The sequence below is a fragment of the Orycteropus afer genome, unplaced genomic scaffold (assembly GCF_000298275.1).
Source record: "Orycteropus afer afer isolate SDZICR_OR568_19922 unplaced genomic scaffold, OryAfe1.0 scaffold00001, whole genome shotgun sequence".
NCBI lineage: Eukaryota > Metazoa > Chordata > Mammalia > Tubulidentata > Orycteropodidae > Orycteropus > Orycteropus afer.
The window spans coordinates 9,510,810-9,531,744 of record NW_006921588.1 but is presented as its reverse complement, the minus strand read 5'-3'; the positions used below and the strand labels follow the sequence as shown (position 1 = coordinate 9,531,744).

Sequence of the window (20,935 nt, the reverse complement as noted above, 5' to 3'; positions counted from 1 at the left end):
TTGTAAGAAGGGACCATTCCCTGGAGAAGGATGTCATGCTTGGTAGGGTGGAGGGTCGATGAAAGAGGGGGAGGCCTTCAACAAGATGGATTGACATGGTGGCTGTGATGATGGGCTCAAGTATAGTAGGGATTGTGGGGCTGGCGCGGGATCGGGCAGTGTTTCGTTCTTCTGTGCATGGGGTCGCTATGAGTCGGAAACGACTCGACGGCACTTAACAACAACAACAACAACAACAACAACGTGTACATGCTATTCGTAGTATGTTCACTGGAGTTTTATTATAAGTGGTCTATAATACTAAAAGGACTTAGTGAATGGGCAGAGGATGATTTCTTTTAATAAGATTAAAATCAGGAGCTTTCAATCTGTATAAGTATGCCGGACTAAATTTTTCCATAGATCCCAGAATTGTCCCTGGAAGAATAGAGAAAATAATAACAGATACTGTTTTCTTATCACAAAGAGATGATGAATTTTCCTGTGTTGTTTGATTCAAGAAATATTTCCTAACTTACTGTTATGTATTAGTCACTGTACAGGCACAAGGGATAAAGCAGAAAACCAGCCCGGGAGAGTTTCTGTCCTATACATTCCACTTATGGTGCTGGACCAATTAGAATAGGATTGAAAACTTTAACTACTATGAATTTCTTCCTAAAATAGTATAAGTGAAGAGATTATTTTTATAATTTTGTGGACATGACATCTGGTAAATCAACCAATGTCTTTTGGGGGTGGGGAAAGGCCAGTATGTTTTTTTGTGTAATCATCTCAATTTCTTCTCTACCTAATAACTTAGATTGTGAAGGAGAGTGAATTAGCCCATTCAGAGTGCTTCATAAAGGTGTCCAAATAATTAGTTTCAGAAAATCAATTGAATCAATTACTCTGATTATAAAGATAGCATTATATAATAGCTTTGGCAGATTTTTTAGGTTTTAACAGATCTCATTGGGAAATTGTCATTTCTTTTTATTACTCCATTTACATAATGTTGATTTTTAGTGAATTAAAACAAATCCTGTAATTCTCAAATATTTGCTTATTTGGCAGAGACTAATTTTAAATATTGTCTGAATAGAAAGAATTATAAGTAGGAAAAAACTAAATTTTAGATTTAGTATTTACAAAGGACAGTTATTTAAGGTCAATAGTTAGAAATACTAATTGCAAAAAGGATGTGGGATGGCATCTGACCTCCCCTAACTTCACAAGGGGGAAGTTGTTCCAGACCAGCAGCAACAGCCCAAGGCTGATTCCCAGGAGGCAGAGGTCAGACATGCTGCCACCCTCCACCTTTTTTACCAATTCTGACACCAACCGTACCTCCCATGGTACTCTCTATATCTCTGCTGGGTTCTAGCAATCATTGCATTGGCCACACAAAACTCACAGACAATATTGACAGTTACGGGGTTTATTAGGGAAGTAACAGGTTGCAGTTCGAGGGTACATTCTTTGATCAGGACAGCTTCTTTTCAGCTGCACCACAGGCGCTTCTCTCTAGCCTCAGTTCCTGTCCTGCTTGGGCCAATATTGTAAAGCTCTTTTAGCTCTGTCTAGAGAGGCAACCCACTCTGCCATCAAGACTTGCCCAAGGCACTCATGTTCTTGCTTCGAGGGCCAGGAAGCATATTACTCTTTCTCATACCAGTCACTTGGTTCTGCTGCTTTTGTTACTACTACCATGTGTCTGTCTGCTATCTCTCTGCCGTCTGGAGCTAAGATCCAAAGATGTGCTGCTTCACTCCTGGCTCTTCTTTCTCTTGTTGGTAATTGTTGTTGTTAGGTGCCATCGAGTCATCTCCGACTCACAGCAACCCTGTGCACAGCAGAACAAAACACGGCTTGGTCTCACGTCAGTTCCACGATCCCAGCTACACTTGAGCCCGTCACCACAGCCACTGTGTCAGTCCATCTCATTGAGGGCCTTCCACTCTTGTGTTGACCCTTCACCTTACCAAGCATGACATCCTATTCCAGAGAATGGTCCCTTCTGATAACATGACCAAAGTAGGTGAGACGAAGTCTGGCCATTCTTGTTTCCAAGGAGCATTTCGGCTGCACTTCCTCCAGGACAGATTTGTTAGTTGTTTTAGCAGTCCATGGTACTTTCAGCACCCACAACTCAAAGGCATCAATTCTTCTTCAGTCTTCCTTATTCATTGTCCAGCTCTCACATGTATATGAGGTGATAGAAAATATCATTGCTTGTGTCAGGTGCACCTTAGTCCTCAAGGAGACACCTTTGCTCCTCAGCACTTGAAAGAGGTCTTTTGCAGCCGACTTGCCCGTGCTATATGTCATCTGATGTCCTGACTGCTCCTTCCATTGGCATCGATTGTAGAACCAAGCAATGTGAAGTCTTGTTGGTAGTGAGATCCCCATTTGTGCCTCTGGAAAGTGGTTGATTTTAAGCCTAGGGAAGTGGCAAAACTGGCCAATCCCTATGTTAGGGTTCCGTGTACCTTATTTGCATGACCCTACCCATCCAAGGGTGCCATGTACCTTCTTTGCCTTATTAGTTAGCTTTCAGCCTCCTTGGTGAGCCACAAGCACCTCACATTTGCATAGTGCCAACCGTCATCTGGTGAGAGTCACAAAGACCATGCTTAGAAGAGGTCTATTAAGTAATTCACTGCACCACACTGATATACAACACTATTTATATTATTTTATGCAGACAGTATCCATGATCTAAATAATAAAATTTTCATTAGAAGGCTATCATATCTATTTATATCTTCGATCTACTTTTTCTTTTCTTTTTTTTTTTTAGGTCAGCTCATTTCAGATCAACTGGCAGAAATCGTATCTAAATATGACCCCAAAATTTATAGCATCAAGTATAATAACCAGTTAGCAACTCGAACTGCACAAGCTGTTTTTGATGACAGTTATTTGGGTAAGGAAAACCAAAATACAGGCTCTTTACAAAGTTGTGGCATATATACCCTTTATTTGTGCATGCTACTTTGAGTAGAAAAATCTTTTATGAGTATATATTAGGATTTTTAAAAATATAATGAACATACAATTGTGAATTGAATGCTTAGGTTATGTTACATTTCAGCAATTTGAATTCATGAGTGGAATTATTTTTATCTGAATAATTGTAGCTAACATTTAAGATAGGATTACTATGTTCTAGACATTGTTTTAAGGGTTTTATCTGTATTAACTCATTTAATTCTCACAGCAAGTCTATGAAAGTGTACCCTTATTCTTCCCATTTTGTGGATGAGGGCACTGAAACCCAGAGGAGCCCAAGGCCACTCACTCCTAACTTGCGGTTCTCAGTTGCAAACCCCAGAAGCCTGTTTCCTCACTCATTCGTAACTTGCTGTTCTGAGATGCAAAACCAGGATGCCTGGCTCCGGAACATTTTTCCATTCCGTTAAACAAACAGTTTTGGTCTTTAGAATTTATTATCTGTTTTTCTCTCTTTTTAAATTTCTCTTTTATTTGTTAAACCAAGTCGCACACTATAGAAATACTACTTTCTGGTTGAGAGAATCTGTTATTACTTGTTGCTCCTTTATGATGAGTTACAAATTTACCTTGTTTTTAACTCACTCATTTGTAAAGTTAGTAAGTCTTGTTTTTTCTAGTAGAGCTATCCTATTTGAGTTTTTGAGTCTTTAAGATTTATTTATTGTACACACATGGATCTGTTACCCCTAGAGGACAAAGTGTTGCATAATTAAAGGAATTGCTTAAAAATTTGATAAGAAAAGTTGACTCAGTAAGTGTGCACAAGTTACTTTCTTGTCTTGATGGTGTTTTACCTTTTTACTTGCCTGTTTAGGTTACTCCGTGGCTGTTGGAGATTTCAATGGTGACGGCATAGACGGTATGATTCTCTTAAACTATGTTCAGTATTTTTTTAATTTGAATTAAACATTTGAGCCATGTTACATTTCAGCAAAATGGTTTTGAAACCATTTTTATGAAACAGAACATGAGAAATGAGAGAGAGTTAGTGTACTGACTGGAGTCTGAGCTCAGTGGATGTTGAACTCCCTCTAGTGGCCAATGAAATTGAGGCAGCTGTCAGCCTCAGTAGGCACGCTGGTGGTGTAGTGTCTAAGGCATTTGACTAACCAGAAGGCTCTCGGTTCAAACCCACCAGCCTCTCCTCTGAAAGAAGATTGGGCAGTCTACTTCCGTAGTGACACTGCTTCAGAAACCCAACAAGGGGTCACTGTGAGTCAAATCGACTCCACGGCTGTGTGTCAGGTTAGGTTGGGCTGCCTCAGTCTCTTTCCCAGCCCCCAGCACTTGCAGTTAATCCTCCAGCTCCTTCCTTGCTTTCAACAAGGTTATTCCTATTGGAGAGGCTCAATTTCTTCCTTCTTTAGGCGTAATTTGTGACCTTCTGCCTACAGATCTGTGTCTGTGATGTATCTCCTTCTGTCTATCAGTCTTCCTTGAGAGCTCGATTAAGGAAGGATGGACTGCACCTGATTTTTGTGACATTTCAGTTTGCTCTACATTCTTTTTCAATAGTGTAAATACAGCCTTTCACCATTCTTAGGTCACTTTATCTTATCTATTCTTGTTAACAGGATTACGAATGTCTTGAGGGCAAGCTTGGGTTTATTTGAGAGTCCTCAGTAGTCTTTCTAGTTGTATAAAGATTTGATCTTGTGGTTAAAAAATGCTGGGGTCATTTGTTACGGGCTACCAATTTTACTTTTCTACTCCAATAATAAGACAGAAGCTTTCTGACACATCTACTCCCTCCTGTAATTTCCAGTCTTGGTCTTAAAATGAGTGATTAAGGCTTTTTCCTTTTCTTCCAGATTTTGTTTCAGGAGTTCCACGAGCAGCAAGGACTTTGGGAATGGTAGGAATGTTAAAGGGTGTTTTTAAAATTTCCTGGCTCATCTTATATTGCATTATATTTTACATATTTTTGATTTTCCTGTACAGGTTTGTATCTATGATGGGAAAAACATGTCTTCCTTACACAATTTTACTGGTGAGCAGGTATGCTTTCAAAATAATATTTTTCCCCTCTTATTGTAAAAGCAGTATATATTCATGGGAGAAAGTTTAGAAAACAAAAATAGAAGTTAACTATAATTTTATCAAACAAATATAACTACTGTTATCATTTTGATGTCTTCTTTCTCTTCTGTATGTGTGAATGTGTGTATATAAAACAAAAATTGTCCTACACTGTATTTTTAATTTTGTATGTTGCCTTTTTTTTTTTTTTTTTTCATCTTAATGTATTATCATCAGCATTTCCTAATTTCTTAAAAGTTTTCTTGGCAACATCATAATGGTTTAAAGATCTCAGAATATTCAGTATTATAAATATAACGTAGACTTTAAATATTTTAAACAGCCTTAGATTCCATATTATGTCTGCGGTTTTTGTTTCTCTGGTTTGGGCATTTTTAAGGAAATACAAGATCAGATTTATGCTTACGAGTTACACACACAAAAACAAAAACACAAAAACTTTCATTGGTGATGAAATTAAATTATAATTTAATACATGTCTTTTAATTTTCGTAGATATGTAAGAAAGAATGGCACAAATATGCCTATTATAGATAATATAACCAAACTTCATTTATTTGAACTGTATGAAATAACACATTCTTCTGTTAAAAAGTAATAGTTTTAAGTAGTAGATGTTATAAATTCAAGCATTTTATAATATTCTGTGTCATATGTCTCACAGAATTAAATAAGTTAGTAATGATAATGGAAAAATTAAACAGTAGATAGAAAAATGAATCCCAGCTTACAGATTGTTGGAGTTCGGAAGAAGATTGATGATGAGGAACTAGACTCATGGCCCCTAGCGGGCTCTTCCTGCTTCTGTTGCAGTCAGGTTGCTGCACAACATGCAGTGGCCTACAGTTTGAAGGCGGGTTATAGTGGATGCAGTGGTGGTTATCCCTTTGTATCATTGTGACTTCTTGCCCTCAAACAACTTCTGTCTGTTGCCTATGTGCAATTCTCTGGATCATTTGTATATTTTTCCTTGGCCATTTTGTGGGGCAAAAAGCGTAGGCTTTGGTTTAGGACAAACCTGGACTCTCTATATTCAGTCTGTTGTTGCAGTGAACAAGGCATTTGACACTGTGGATCTGGTTTCTCATTTGCAAAAATAGTAATACTGTTTTACTTCCTCATGCGGCTGTTTTGAGAATCAAATGAAAACACTTCAGTCATAGTGCCCAGGACAAAGCTTGTCCCAGTAAACACCATCCTTTCTTTACACTTTCAAGGCAAACACTGTGTGAGACTAAGACCCAAGAACATTATTCTGTTAAATTGCAGTCAACCTGGTACTCTAGACAAAGTGTACTTCATTGTACATGTGTGATTTTGTGATTGAATACAAACAGGCCTTTAATTTTCTGTTACACTGTATCTACCAAAGTATATAATGTCGGAATCTCCCTTATTTAATCCTGATAACTCAGCTAATCAATTTGTGGAAGCATTGCTAACTTTCCTTTTTGGTATTTTTGACTCATTCTTTGGCTTGGTTCAGCTTTAATTTGTCATCTTTACTAGTTTCATTTTGCTTGTTGGGCTTTCTTTAGAATTTCCCTTTTCACATTTATTTCCAGCCAGGCTGCTCTGTCTCTGATGGCTAGCCATCTGTTGTGCTGGGGGAGAGGCCATCCATAATAACCCTGTAATAAGCCCAAACACATTTGTACACAATTATTGTATGAAATTCAAAAGCAAAACGAGACCTGGCAAGTAATTGATTGAGCTGTGAGACAAAAACTACTTTCTCTCCATACCTTTTCAAACAGTAATTTCTTTATAGTAGCAATAGTTCCACGTAGGAGAACCAACTTTTGTTTCATTAATAATTGTTACCTATTATCCTTACTGCATAGATGTTCATACAAAACTTCATGGATTCAGTTAAACCGTCTGATCTGGAGTATGTCTGCTGTCTGGAGTGTTAGGGGTAGTGGAGAGGAAGGAGAGAAAAGGTTAGGACTGGGAAGGAAAGTTGATTTTACTTTGCCTTTAAATGACATGTGTTGAAGACATTGGAATGATATATAGGGAATATGTTTTGACCATAAATCTAGGGAAATAAACAGACTTCACTACCTGATTGTCATTATGTTACTAGAATAACCAAAAGAAAAGAAATTTAGATGGAAGGACTATATGCAGAGGGAAAAAAAAAAAAACTTTATTTGCCAAGTGTACTACAAAAGTTAATTGTCTGAACTTGTGGGATGAACTGTAAACATTTCATTTTCATCTTATTATCCAGATGGCTGCATATTTTGGATTTTCTGTAGCTGCCACTGACATTAATGGGGATGAGTAAGTTTACAACAATGTTTCCAGACACTGTTTTCTCTCATGTTTATGAATACTGTACTAAAACTAAGTATTTTGTTTCTTCTGTTTCCTTGTCCCCTTCTTGTTAATCTTCCTATGGAAGAAACCAATTAGAAATAACTTAATTATGAATATTAGAAAACTTGTATGTTGGTCGCATTTTCAGCTTTTATGCCATCAAAGAATAAAGTAGTTTTATGAATCGAGTTGAAGGAAGGCTTGAATTTTAAATAATTGCTGTTATCCATTTTGTACTTCAGTGTGCCTGTGAGAAATGTGAAAAGAGGGAAACTGAGTTTTAATAAGAAAATGTGATTAATAATCAGATGAGATTTCATCTTGCTTTAGCGGAAATAATCTGTTCTTTTAGTTATGCAGATGTGTTTATTGGAGCACCTCTCTTCATGGATCGTGGCTCTGATGGCAAACTCCAGGAAGTGGGTCAGGTCTCAGTATCTCTGCAAAGAGCCTCAGGAGACTTCCAGACGACAAAGCTGAATGGGTTTGAAGTCTTTGCAAGGTTCGGCAGTGCTATAGCACCTTTGGGAGACCTGGACCAGGATGGCTATAATGGTAAGATCCAAGTTCAGCAGCTGTGGCTCCTTGACTTCCTCTGCCCATCTGGAAAAGTCCTATAACCTTGTTTGTAGAATTTTACTGGAGGAAACCTTTTTGGAAAGAAAGATTGAGTGACAAACCTATTAAAAGGCATGTTGCTTTTTTTCTTTGAAAAATTATAGCAAAGCTTTCTAAAATGGATCCCATGAATTATTATCCAAGCACTTCCAAATTAGAGTGTTGGAAGGGTTACTTTCTGAAAGGAATCTACTTGCCCAATGTGTGAAGTACTAGCTACGATTTTCCATGTGTCTGTTTTCCATGTGCCTGTGTCTGTGGAGCGCTGGTGGTGCAGTGCCTAAAGTATTTCACTGCTAACCAGAAGGTTGGCAGTTCAAACCCACCAACCACTCCATAGGAAGAAGACAGGCCAATCTACTTCCATAAAGATTTACTGCCTTGGAAATCCAATGGCGGTTTCTATGAGTTGGAATCCACTTGATGACAGTGGATCTAATTTTTTTTTGGTTAAGGTGTCCTGTTTAGCAACAGTGCCCTCTACTGTCTAGTTGGCTGAAGTGTAAAAAATAGTCCTAACACACTGTCTAGGCAGTGCTGATGCAAATGTGTACCTCATGCATACTTCAAAGGCAAGGATTGATTCGTGAAGAACATTTTTTAAAGCTTTAACTTTGCTCTGGTTACATAAAATATTCTGAGGGAGTTGTTATTTCTTATATCTCCCTTCATGTGGGGCACACTAAAGGTGCAAGCCCAGAGGTCCATTTCAATAACTGTGTTGTTGTTGTTCTTGTTATGTGCCATCGAGTCGACCCCGACTCATAGTGACCCCTCCTTGGGTTTCCAAGGCAGTATCACTATGGAAGAACATTGCCCCATCTTTCTTCCGAGGAGTGGCTGGTGGGTGCCTTAGGCACTACGCTACCAGAACTGTAGACATATTTAAAAAAACAGTCCACTTTCATTATAGAGCACTTTTCTGAAATGTGAAATATAGATTACAAATAAACAAGTTTTTTTTTTTTTTTTTTTTTAAAGAATACTATTAAAGACCTTTTTAGTAATCATAGTTCTGGTAGCCTAGTGCCTAAGGCACTTGACAGCTAACCAGAAGGCTGGTGATTCAAACCCACCAGCCACTCCTCGAAAGGAAGGTTGGGCAATGTACTTCTGTAGTGATACCGCCTCGGAAACCCAAGGAGGGGTCTCTATGAGTCAAGTCTGACTCGACGGCACATAACAACAAAAAGCAATCATAGAACAGAGATTGTTAACTGTTGGTTTGCGTGTGTAATCAATAATATGTAGGGATATGCCCCTTAAAATATAATGTTATATATCTATAAGAAAACTTCAAAAATAGACAAGATTCTGACATTTCATAAGTAGTAGTGGAAAGGAATGTATCTGTTTGACCTCCAGACTCCATTCCTGCCTTGTAGGTAGTTTTATGACATGTACTAAAAATGTCATCTGTAAGTTTCACTTTAAAAGTTCTTCATTGTTAGAGCAAAACTACTCAAAAGTACCTTTTGCTTTTTAAAATTGTCTTTAAAAATTTTTACCATCAAGAGAACTTAACATAAGTAAAATAGATCAATAGTATGTAGGTAACAGTGGAAACTGAAAAGAATACTGTAGAACAGATGAAGCCATTACTCATTAATAACAAAAACAACTAGAAAACACAGATCAGATATGAAGTAATGTCTTGAATAAAGTTAGTGAGTTTTCTGCAGTAGTTCAGCCTCTGTCTTCCAGGTCTTTTTTTTCCTGGGAGAAGTTTTCTGGCATGTTGGCTGTCATAGTATCTCTAGGGTTTTTATCCACTTTAAAGAATTTTTTCTCACTATCGTGGTCCAGCCTACATCTTATCCTGCTTTCTGCTTTTTTGTTAAAATGTGTTATTTACCATGAAGACAAATATGAACAGTAACCACAACAAAAAAATGAGATTTTACAGAGACTTTACTAAAAGGTTCTTTAGGGATGCATGGCAGAGGCTGAATATAGTCTTCCATAGCCTCTCCTGGGATCTTACTGTCCACATGGTACACTGAAAAAGGTAAGGTCTTTAGTGGAAAGTGATCTGAGTTGTTTTTCGTGTAACTGGATAACAGCTCTAAGTTATAATCTGTTCTTTTTTTGTTCCTACCTGAAGCCCTTAATCCTTTGTTCCTCCTATATTGTGCCCTTTCTACCTCCTCCCATTATGAAAACAGTAGGTATCATTCAGAGGGATACCAAAAGAAAAAAATAACAAAAAACCCCAGTATACCTAAGTTCTTCACTTTTATATTACCTTGGGGATGATTATGTGCTGTTTTGGTCAATACCTCTCAAAGAGAAAAAGGGGGGAGGGGAACAACCAGAAAACAGCACCTAAAATGATTGAAGGAAGAACTAGACTGCATGAAGAAAAAGGACTCTCCTTTCTAGATGAGTGACAGCCTCAAGAGAGATGATTAGAATGTATGAGAAAATGAAGGATTTAGAAAGGTACTGATAATTTTCATTAAATAATCTCAAGTGTTAGTGAGATTCTGGTGGGGAATTGTATTTTAATAAATACATTCTTAATGCATGTATCAATTTAGAAATTGCATTTATCTTTTGAAGCTCAAAAAAAGAGAAACAGAAGAAAGCTTTTATATATTTAAATACTATTATTTTTTAATGGTAACAAGCTTATTCAACAAATTTTTAATTGGTGCCAACTGCAGAAAAAGCACTTTCCAGGTGCTGAAAATGAGAGGCTGCATTAGCCCATTTGTGTCCTTAAGGAACCCAGCAGTCAATAAGACAACAAATATGGAAGCAAGTATTCACTAGAATTTGATCATCCCAGTGTTTGTTCCTGGGCATGATAGTCTCATAAAGGATGAGTGATCAGGGCGTCTTTGATATCTCAGGAGTATGTCATCAAAGAGGCATCAAATAATTTGAGTACAATAAGGAAATTGTGACATTTTGGTATGGCTGGTTAATGTGGACCAAATCATATAGGCAAGATAGACATGGTCCCTGAGCTCTGAAACTTATATTTTTGTAGATGAGTGATAGAGTAAGTTAATAAACAAATAATGGGAAAGTTCAGATGGTGATGAAGGCTATGGGTCCCCAAAAAAAGAAGGTGATGTGACAGAGAGTGCCTGGTAGCTGGTGGGTAGGGGATCAAGAGACAGAGAGTGTGTTGTTTTAGAGGGTGGTCAGGGAAGACCTCTGAGGGGATGACGCTTGGTTTGCAGTAGGAGGCAAGCTTGGAAAGCTGTAGAGCAAGAGCTATTCAGGGGAAACAGCGTGCGTCAGTCCAGGGAAGGAAACTGTCTCCACGTGTTTAAGAAACAGAGGCACTGGGGAGAGTGAACGAGTAAGACTGGGTGGGACAAGGAAGAAAGTGTGCAGTGAATGAGATTTACAGAGTAAGCAGTGGTCAGACCAGATAGGGTTTAGGTCTTATTCTAAATGCTTTCAGAAATAATTGAAGGATTTTTAGGGAGGGAGCGGTATGATCTGTTGAACGTTTGGTAGTTTCAATGAGAGTGGGTTAAAGGAGCAAGAGGAGAACTGGGAGGGCACTTAGGTTGTTCCTGGGGGGTCCAGGAAAAAGCTGAGTAGTGTATTTAGGGTCATAGTGGCACAGATAGAGCAAAGTGGACATATTTGTAGTATTAGAGGTAGAAAAGGTGAGAGTCACCATTTGTGATTTTTTTTTTTTAAAGAAATTCAAACCTACTTGTTTACATTATTTCAGTACATATTGAGCAAGATGAAAATGAAATCATGTAGAAATTGTTGAATGGGTATATGTTTTGTTGTGTGTACATTTTCACCAAAATTAAATAAATAAATATACTAATGCTTGATATTCTCTTCACTGAAATTGTGAAGACTTGTTAAACTGTATTCCCTTAGAATCTCTGAAGGGGAATAGGTAATCTACATTATTTTAAAAAAAGGGAGAGACCGAAGGCTAGCAGAGGTGAGAGCCCCTCTCCTTCTCTCCTTCACAAGCCCCCTTCCCTCTCCTCTCTCTTTAATAAATTTTGGTTTGTGTGGACAAAAAAAAAAAAAAAAGAGTATCTGTCATTATCTATAGTTGTAAAGCTATTAATGCTTATGTCAATAATAAAAGGTTTATAGACCATATGTACCAGGTATGCAGTAATACAACTGAACCTCAGAGGATCTAAAATGGGTTGAATTATGTCTCCCAAAAAGTTAGCTTCAAGTCCTTAATGCCTCCCCCTGTGAATGGGATTGTATCTGGAAATACAGTCTTTGCAGAAGTAATTAAGGAGTGAGTCAAGGTGATGAGGTGATACTGGAATGCCAAAAACAAAAACCAAACACATGGCGGTTGAATCGGATCTGACTCATAGCAACCCATCCTTGGGTTTCTGAGACAGTATCACTGCAGAAGTAGATTGCCTAACCTTCCTTCCGTGGAGTGGCTGGTGGGTTTGAACCACCAGTCTTCTGGTTAGCAGTCAAATACCTTAAGCACTATGCCACCAGAGCTCCTAATACTGTAGTAGTTGAGCCTAAATCTAACCACTAGAGTTCTTTTAAGAAGAGACAGACACAGAGATATGGACATTTGATAAAGGAAAGAGTGATTGGGGTAATGCATGTACAAGCCAAGGAACACCAAGGGTTGCCAGCAGGCACTAAACACTAAAAAGGAGGTTTCTTCTCTAAATCTTTAGGAGGGAGTATGGCTGTTCCAACACTTTGATTTTAGATGTCTAGCCTCCAGACTGTGAGAACATAAATTTCTGTTGCTTTATGCAAAAAAAATTAAATAAACTTATTTGTTTACATTATTTCAGTGCATGTTAAGCAAGATCAAAATGATTTGATAACTTGCAGATTTCTGAGCCAGATGGATTCGTGCTCAGAAGGAACCAAAAACTATGCCTAAATCAATTAATTAGAGTTTTGAGAGCTAAATGAAACTTAGATAAATCTTTTGAAACCCTCCCTTAACTACCATTTTAAAGATCAAACAGTTGAGGTCCAGAAAGGTCAAACTCAGAATATGTGGCTCCAGATTAATGTCATTTCTACAGTTTCTCTTGAATCTCCATGAATTGTTGCTTTTGAATAAAGAGTACACCACTGAACTTTAGATTACTATTTATCATGGCAAGTGGAGTCTCTAAATATTGGTGTCTTCTCCATATAAATAAATAATAAGTTCTAAGGCTTTCTTGTTCTCCATCCTTGCCCTCTTCTTTTTCTCCTCTTCTTTCTCTCACTCTTTCCCCATGTCTTTTTCCCATTCCCTCCCCTTCTTACTTTCCTTCTTTTTTTCCCCCTGCAGATATTGCAATTGCTGCTCCATATGGGGGTGAAGATAAAAAAGGAATTGTTTATATCTTCAATGGAAGATCAACAGGCTTGAATGCAGTGCCATCTCAGATCCTAGAAGGGCAGTGGGCTGCTCGGAGCATGCCCCCAAGCTTTGGCTATTCAATGAAAGGAGCCACAGATATAGACAAAAATGGATATCCAGGTATATCTATTTATGCTTAGATTTTTCAGTCCTAATAGCAAGTAGTATTAGTTGCTGCTCTCTTGATATATGTTATAAATAATCTCAGTTCAATATTTCGAGTACTGATCAAGCCTCTAATATATTCAAGACCCTATTTTCATCACTGATAGAGACACAAAGCAAAGACAGCTCTGTTTTCTGGGTGTCTGCAATAGGAAACATATACACTTACTGAATTTCTTCTTCTGTTGTCTTGAAGCACACAATGAAATGTAAGAGAAGAATGTTGTAGAAATTATAAATTAAAGCTTGTTGTTGTTGTGTGCCGTCGAGTCGGCTCCAACTCATAGCGACCCCTCCTTGGGTTTCCGAGGCAGTATCACTACAGAAGTAGGATTGCCCAACCTTCCTTCTGAGGAGTGGCTGGTGGGTTTGAACTGCTAGCCTTCTGGTTAGCAGTCAAGTGCTTTAGGCACTATGCTACCAGAGCTCCTAAATAAAAGCTTAAATGCTCATTTTATGTTTTTTAATTGTTAGCCATCTTTTTTCAAAGACCCAACATGTACATGGCCTTCACTGATCATTGTGGTTTTTTGAAATGCATTTTAAATATATTGTTTCATTTGATTCTCCTAGTATGCCTTCTAAAGAATATAAGCTAGTTTAGCTTGTTGTTACACCATTTCTGGATGAGAAAAAGAAATTGAGGAAGGTAATTTGCCCAAAGTTTCTCACATGTTTGAGCTGGTAGAGAGAACTAGACCTTCTTCTGCCTCCTGTGCATTTCAGAGTATCATAATGGATCCAGGAATGAAGAACTCCTTTTTCTTTAGATGAATACAATGCAAAAAATTTAGATGAGATAATTAAAACAGTTAATGTGGACTCAATATGCAAGTATGTTGAAATGCTTCTAGAAATAGGGCATGAAATTGGTTCTCTTAACCTTTGTTATTTAATGAGTTTTTTAAAATTATTATAAATACAATATGCTTATTGTAGAAAGGAGCTCTGGTGGTACAGTGGTTAAAGCATTCAGTTGCTAACCAAAAGGTTGAGGGTTCGAACTCACTGGCTGCTCCGTGGGAGAAAGATGAAGGCAGTCTGCTTCCCTAAAGGTTTACAGCCTTGGAAGCACTATAGCGTAGTTCTACTCTGTCCTATAGGTTGTTATGAGTCAGAATCAACTCGATGGCAGTGAATTTTTGTTTTTTTTATTATAGAACTTTAAAAATGCAGCAGTTTTCAATCTTTTTTTCCTATGTATTTACACACACACACACACACACATTTTACAAAATAGAATCATGCTTTATGCACTGTTTATAGCATACTTTATTCACTTAGAGAATCAAACATTTCCCCATGTTATTTATTATTAGTCTTGTAAAACATGGATTTTATGTTTCTCATTCTGTCAGGTGAGATATCCTATCTTATTTAGCATTGTTGGACATTACCAAACCAAAGCCAAACACACTGCGGTCGAGTCGGACTTGACTCATAGTTACCCCTCCTTGGGTTTCCGAGGCAGTATCACTACGGAAGTAGATTGCCCAACCTTCCTTCTGAGGAGTGGCTGGTGGGTTTGAACCGCCAGCCTTCTGGTTAGCAGTCAAATGCCTTAGGCACTATGCTACTAGAGTTCCCTGATGGACATTATATTCTTGTATATAATTCTAGTGCATACTTCTGATAATTTCATTAGGACAAAATTCTTGAAATGCTATGTCAAAGGTCTGTAGATTTTTTTCTTTAAATTTTATGTATTTTGTTGTTGTTGAGAATATATACAGCACAGCATATACCAATTCAAAAGTTTTCTACATGTACAATTTAGTGACACTGATAATATACGTCAGGTTGTGCAGCCATTCTCACCCTCTGTTTCTGAGTTGTTCTTCCATCATTAACAAAAGCTTAGTGCCCCCTAATGTTCTATTTAATCTTTTGAGGTATTGTTGTCAGTTTGATCCTGTATATAGTTTTTTAAAGAGCATAATACTCAAGGCAGACCTTTTTTTTTTTTTTTTTAACTAGGTAAGCTAAACTGTTGTTTGGTTTTAAGAAGACTTCAGAGGATGTTTTTGGTTTATTGATTACCTCAGGGCAGTAGTTTCAGGGGTTTATCCAGCCTCCATGGCTCCAGGAAGTATGGAGTCCATGAGCATTTAATACTCTTGTTCTGCATTTTCCCGCTTTTGATCAGGATTTTTCTATGGAATCTTTAATCAAAATGCTCAGTAATGGTAACTTAGTACCATTTAGTTTTTTTGGTCTCATGGCAAAGAAGACAATTGTTCAAAAAAGCAGTATGTATTTTTTTAATTTTTTAAATTGTGATTTGGGTGAAAGTTTATAGAGCAGATTCACTTTCCATACAGCAGTTCACATACACTTTGTCTCATGAGATTGATTACAATTTACCACAATGCAACAGCTCACCTCCCACTTCTTCCCCATAGTTACCTGAGTCCTCGCCTCCATGCACTCCTGCCCCCTGAGCTATCTCCCTGTGCATACACGGCGCTCCTATTCTCCCATGATTGTTCTCTCTAAGGAGTGTATCTACCTAGTGTGTAAATGTTCACCCCATATGCCTGTGTTTCGTTTGGTTGGTAGCCATAGGAATGGGTTCAATTCTAGACTTAAAGGGCAGCTAGGGGCCATAGTCTCAGTGGTTCCATCAGGTTCTATCAGACCAGCAAACTGGTCCCTTTTTTATTTTCCAAATGATTTTGAGGTTTGTTCCACATTGTTCTCCCACTCTATCTAGGATCTCCTACACAGATTCCCCCTCCCAGTGGTTGACAGAGGTAACCAGGCACCATGGAGTTCTGGTCTCATAGTCGTATAGGCTGCAGATTGCATGGGGTACCAGTCGTTTGGAGTAATTGTTTCCATGCATCTCTGGTTTTCTTCATTATTCTTTAGTCTTTTTCTTCTTTTCTATAAGAATGTTGTTTTTCTTTTCTTTCATTGATTTTTTTTTTCTCTCCCTTTCTGTAAAGCACTGTGGTAATGCTTTATATAGTAAGGATATTAAGCCTTTAACTCTCACGTTTCCCAGTTTGTTACCTTTATACTTTGGGCATAAAGAACTTTTTAATTTTTATGTAATCTAATCTACCTGGCTTTATAGTTTCTTATATACTTTTTTGCTTGGAGAGGGTTTCCTCAAGTTTAGCTTAATGTGAGATGAAGCTCAGATTTTAATTTTTTCCAGATGATGAACCAGTTGTACTAATGTGTTCTGTTCTTGCTGATTTGAATACAATTTCCTATCATATTCTGAGTATATGTATTATGCTTTTTTTGGTTTTATGTTATGTTTTGAAATGTAAAATTCATAGGCATTTATAATGCATTTATCTGTTGTAATGGTACAGTTATACATTAAGTACAATTTGTTATGCCTTAGAATATCATAATGGCCATAAAAAATCTTGTCTATTAGATGAAAGCTTAGTTTTATGATGAACGTTTGTTGTTCATGATAGCTTGTTTACAGTTTTCGTATATTTTATTTAGCCTTTTAACTGTTCTCTTACAACCACTTATTCAAGAATATTTTTAAGGATATGTCTACATCTTTATTATATATTGGAGGTGTTATAGAATGGTATGGGAATTTAAGAACCATTATTATTATTAATATATTCTTGCACTATTTCTTAAGATTTAATTGTAGGAGCTTTTGGTGTGGACCGAGCTGTCTTATACAGGTGAGCATATTTCCATATCCTGTAATATAGGGATATTCTGAATAATTTGAAAGCTTTATCATTAAATACCAGTGTTTGAATTTCAGTCTTATTCTCTTGCAGTATTGATGAAAGTTTTTTGTTCTTTCAAGATTTATTGTTCAGTGGATCCCAATGAGTTGATTTTCAACTCAGTGACTCGGTGTGCTAGAGAAGAACTGCTCCATAGGGTTTTCTAGGCTGTCGTCTTTACAGGAGCCGATCACCAAAATTTTCTCCTGCATAGCTCCTGGGTGGGTTCAAACTGCTAGCCTTTTGGTTAGCAGCCAAGTACTTAACCAGTATACCACCAGGCTCCTTATGGTATTTATACAAAGAAGAACTAAGGAAGAGAAAACTATAGATATTTTTATTTAGAAAAGCATTCAGGATTTTTCTTCTTTACTGTTCTACTTATGTTCAAAGATATTCTGTGTTTTTAATCCCATTTTTAAAATTACATGAGTTTACATGTTATTGTAAGAGACAAGAAATTAACTTGGTACTTTTGACATAGTATTCTGTTACCATGAGGACAGTATGTAATGACTCTAGTAATGAATATTCTTATTAGAGAAACATGATGAAGTTTACATATTTCTGTTTGCCAAATTTATACATATTCCCAGTCATTCTCTCTATTTCATCAGTTCATTATGCCTTAGAATATCATCTTCCAAGAAGATGAAGATGTTTATGTGTCTATGGGCCATGTTTACACATGGCAGGAAAACTGACAGAGTTTGTGGTGGGTTAACTTATTGTGACTATAAGGGAAACATGTGCACTTATAAATCCCAGAGATTTAGAGTTTTCAAACAAGTTTGCTGACCTGAGCCTACTGTACTTTTGTACAGATTTTAAATCTGCGCATCTGAACTTTTGAAAACTGGGGTTTAATTTACTGTATTTGTTTTTTAAATGATTATTAATGAAATAATACATGCAAATATTAAAAATTCAGACTATACAAAAATGATGTAATAATTTTTAAAAAAATATTTTGTTCTACACCACTCACTAATGTGTTTGTTTATCCTACCAGAAATAGTCTATGCATTAAAAAAAATGTATGCAGGTGCATATACATCCTTTATATCCCTTATATCAAGTGTTTTTTTTTTTTTCTCTTCTACTAAAATTGTATCTTGGGTATATCTTAGAGGTCATTGCATATCAACACAGATGGATTTACAGTCTCATTTTTCCCATGGTATTATTTGGAGTTGGGTAGATATCCCACAATTTACTGAACTAATCTGCTTTAAGAGACTGAGTTTAGCTAGTGTGACCAACTGTCCCAGTTTGTTCTGGGGTTCCCCTAGACACAAGGATTTTCAGTGCTAAAATCAGAATAGTCGTGGCCAAACCGTGATGGCTGGTCATCTTATATTTAGGTTGTTTCTATTTTATTATTTTCTTTATTAGACTTCATTGCACTGTGTATACTGTGAATCTGAACTTAAATGGTTGGAACAGTATAACATTTCTTTTTTTCCACTTTTTGTTAAACCAGAGCCCGACCAGTTATCACCGTACATGCTGGCCTTGATGTGTACCCTAGCATTTTAAATCAGGATAATAAAACCTGCCCACTGCCTGGCACAGCTCTCAAAGTTTCCTGGTAAGGGCATTTGTTGAATGGAATACATTATTGTGATTATTGTTCATCAATCATAAGAAAATTTTTGAAAACAGAGGGTACTGAAATATTGCTAAAGCAATCGTTATAGAAATAATGCTCTGAAGAAATCATTCAGAAATAATATATACATTAGAATAAAATTATATTTTAAAATATGCATCCTCCATGAATATATTCAGAATGAAGAAATAGCTAATGAGATCTCAGAACTCATGTTTAATTCTAAATAGATCCATAGACATTTTAAGTTTTAAAAGGTATCTTTTTCTGATTTAATATCTGTGAATCACTAGATGTGAAGAAATTTTATTTTGCTTTATTTTTTTTGTTATTTTACTTGTTCCTTTACTAGTTCCAAATGGAAAATACATTATTTTGAAAGTCCAGTGTCTTAATTTTTCCTCTGTGTTACCAAGTCTATATCATTTGTATGCTATTTTTGTAACTTTTACTATATTTCCATTCCACTTATATTATTATTTTCTTAAAAACTTTCCTTTAAGTTGATTCATTTTTTTCATTTAAAATATTTTAAAATACAATTAAATGAAGAAACTAGGATTTTTCTGACACATGTCAAAATACATGTAAAACTGTATAATAAAAATTTGATCCTTACACTATTAAAATCACCTTAGATACCTCATAATGGGAAATAATGCTCAAGTTCTTTGCTTACACAAAGAAATTAGAATTCTGGCTTCAAAATGTGTCTCAGGGGGTCCTCCGCTATCTGCTGTTACAGTTTGCTTGACTTTTTTTTCCTTTTAATTAGAATTTGAGTTTTGCTCCACATTTTTTCCCTTCCTATTCAGGACCAGCTATTGTCGCCACAGTCGGAATGGTCAGCCAGGCACCATCTAGTGCTTCTGGTCTTAGCCTAGATAAGGTTGTAGCTCTTTTGGACTTGTTTCTTCTCGGCACTTATAGTTACCTTCTTACTGTTTGGCTCCTGGCAAGTCGAGACATGTAGTTGTGTCTTACATGGCTGCTCACAAGCTTTTAAGACTCCTACTTCACAAAGATGCAGATCATGATTTTTGTGAACTATGCCAGTTGACTGAGTTGTCCCATGAGACTACGGTCCTAAGCCTTCAAACCTAGTGTTGGAAGGTGTTTGGTTATGTCTGAGGAGTATCTGTGTTTGTGCACCCACACATTGGTATTTACATGTACTTGTAAATACTTCTGTGTGTTCTCACTTATATAGTCATCTGTACCTACCTATATACCATTTTGCCTATATACTTCCATATGTTCTCAAATGCTTCTTGTTCTGTGTTTACTATATCCACAATCAGTGCCACTTTCCCCATCACCAAAAATAACTAGTCTCTACTGTGTAAAGCATACTTTCCTCACCTTACTCTTCTTTCTGGTAACCACCAGTGAACATTGGTCTCTCTGTATTTATCTATTCTTATCTTCTTCTAAAGGAGGGATCATAAAATATTTGTCGTTATATGCTTGACATTTCATTTAGCATTATACCCTCCAAGTCCATCCATACTATAATGTGTTTCACAGACTGATTGTTTTTCTTTATGTTCTCATAGTATTCCATTGTATGTATGTACCATGGTTTACTTATCCATTCATCCATTGATGGACACTTTGGTTGTTTCCATTTATTTGCTGTTGTGAATAAAGCAGTAAACACAGGTGTGCATGTCTGTTCATGTCTTTCTTTTTAGATCTCTAGGGTGTATACCTACGAGTGGGATCGTTGGATCTTAGGGTAGTTCTAATTCTAGTTTTTTGAGAAAGTGCTATTCCATTTTCCAAGTGCTTGTACCATTTTACAGTCCTACAGGCAATGGATAAAGTTCTAATATCCCTAGATCCTCTACAATATTTGTTGTTACCTGTTTTTAATCAGTGGCGTTTTAGCTGGGGTAAGATGGTATCTCATTAAAGTTTTGATTGCATTTCTCTAATGGATAATAGTCATGAGCATCTTTCCATATGTTTGTTGGTTGCTTGGGTGACCTCTTTAGTGAAGATTCTGTTTATGTCCTTTGCCATTTTGTGATTAGGTTGGCTTTTTGTTGTTTAGTTATTGCAGTTTTCTATAGATTTTAGTAATTAGAACCTTATCAGATAACTCATTTGCAAAGACATTTC

At 36.8% G+C, this 20,935-nt stretch overlaps 1 protein-coding gene across 1 annotated transcript in view; it reads left to right on the top strand.

Moving 5' to 3' along the window:
• Nucleotides 1–20,935, top strand: part of ITGAV (integrin subunit alpha V) — a 137,615-nt gene that overhangs the window by 66,488 nt on the left and 50,192 nt on the right. Inside the window, exons 7-15 of the mRNA XM_007959852.2 lie at nt 2,783–2,908; nt 3,812–3,856; nt 4,809–4,852; nt 4,939–4,995; nt 7,274–7,326; nt 7,715–7,917; nt 13,250–13,441; nt 17,103–17,148; nt 18,683–18,790. Of these exons, the coding sequence (XP_007958043.1) occupies nt 2,783–2,908; nt 3,812–3,856; nt 4,809–4,852; nt 4,939–4,995; nt 7,274–7,326; nt 7,715–7,917; nt 13,250–13,441; nt 17,103–17,148; nt 18,683–18,790 (874 nt within the window). The remainder of the gene's footprint in view (nt 1–2,782; nt 2,909–3,811; nt 3,857–4,808; nt 4,853–4,938; nt 4,996–7,273; nt 7,327–7,714; nt 7,918–13,249; nt 13,442–17,102; nt 17,149–18,682; nt 18,791–20,935) is intronic.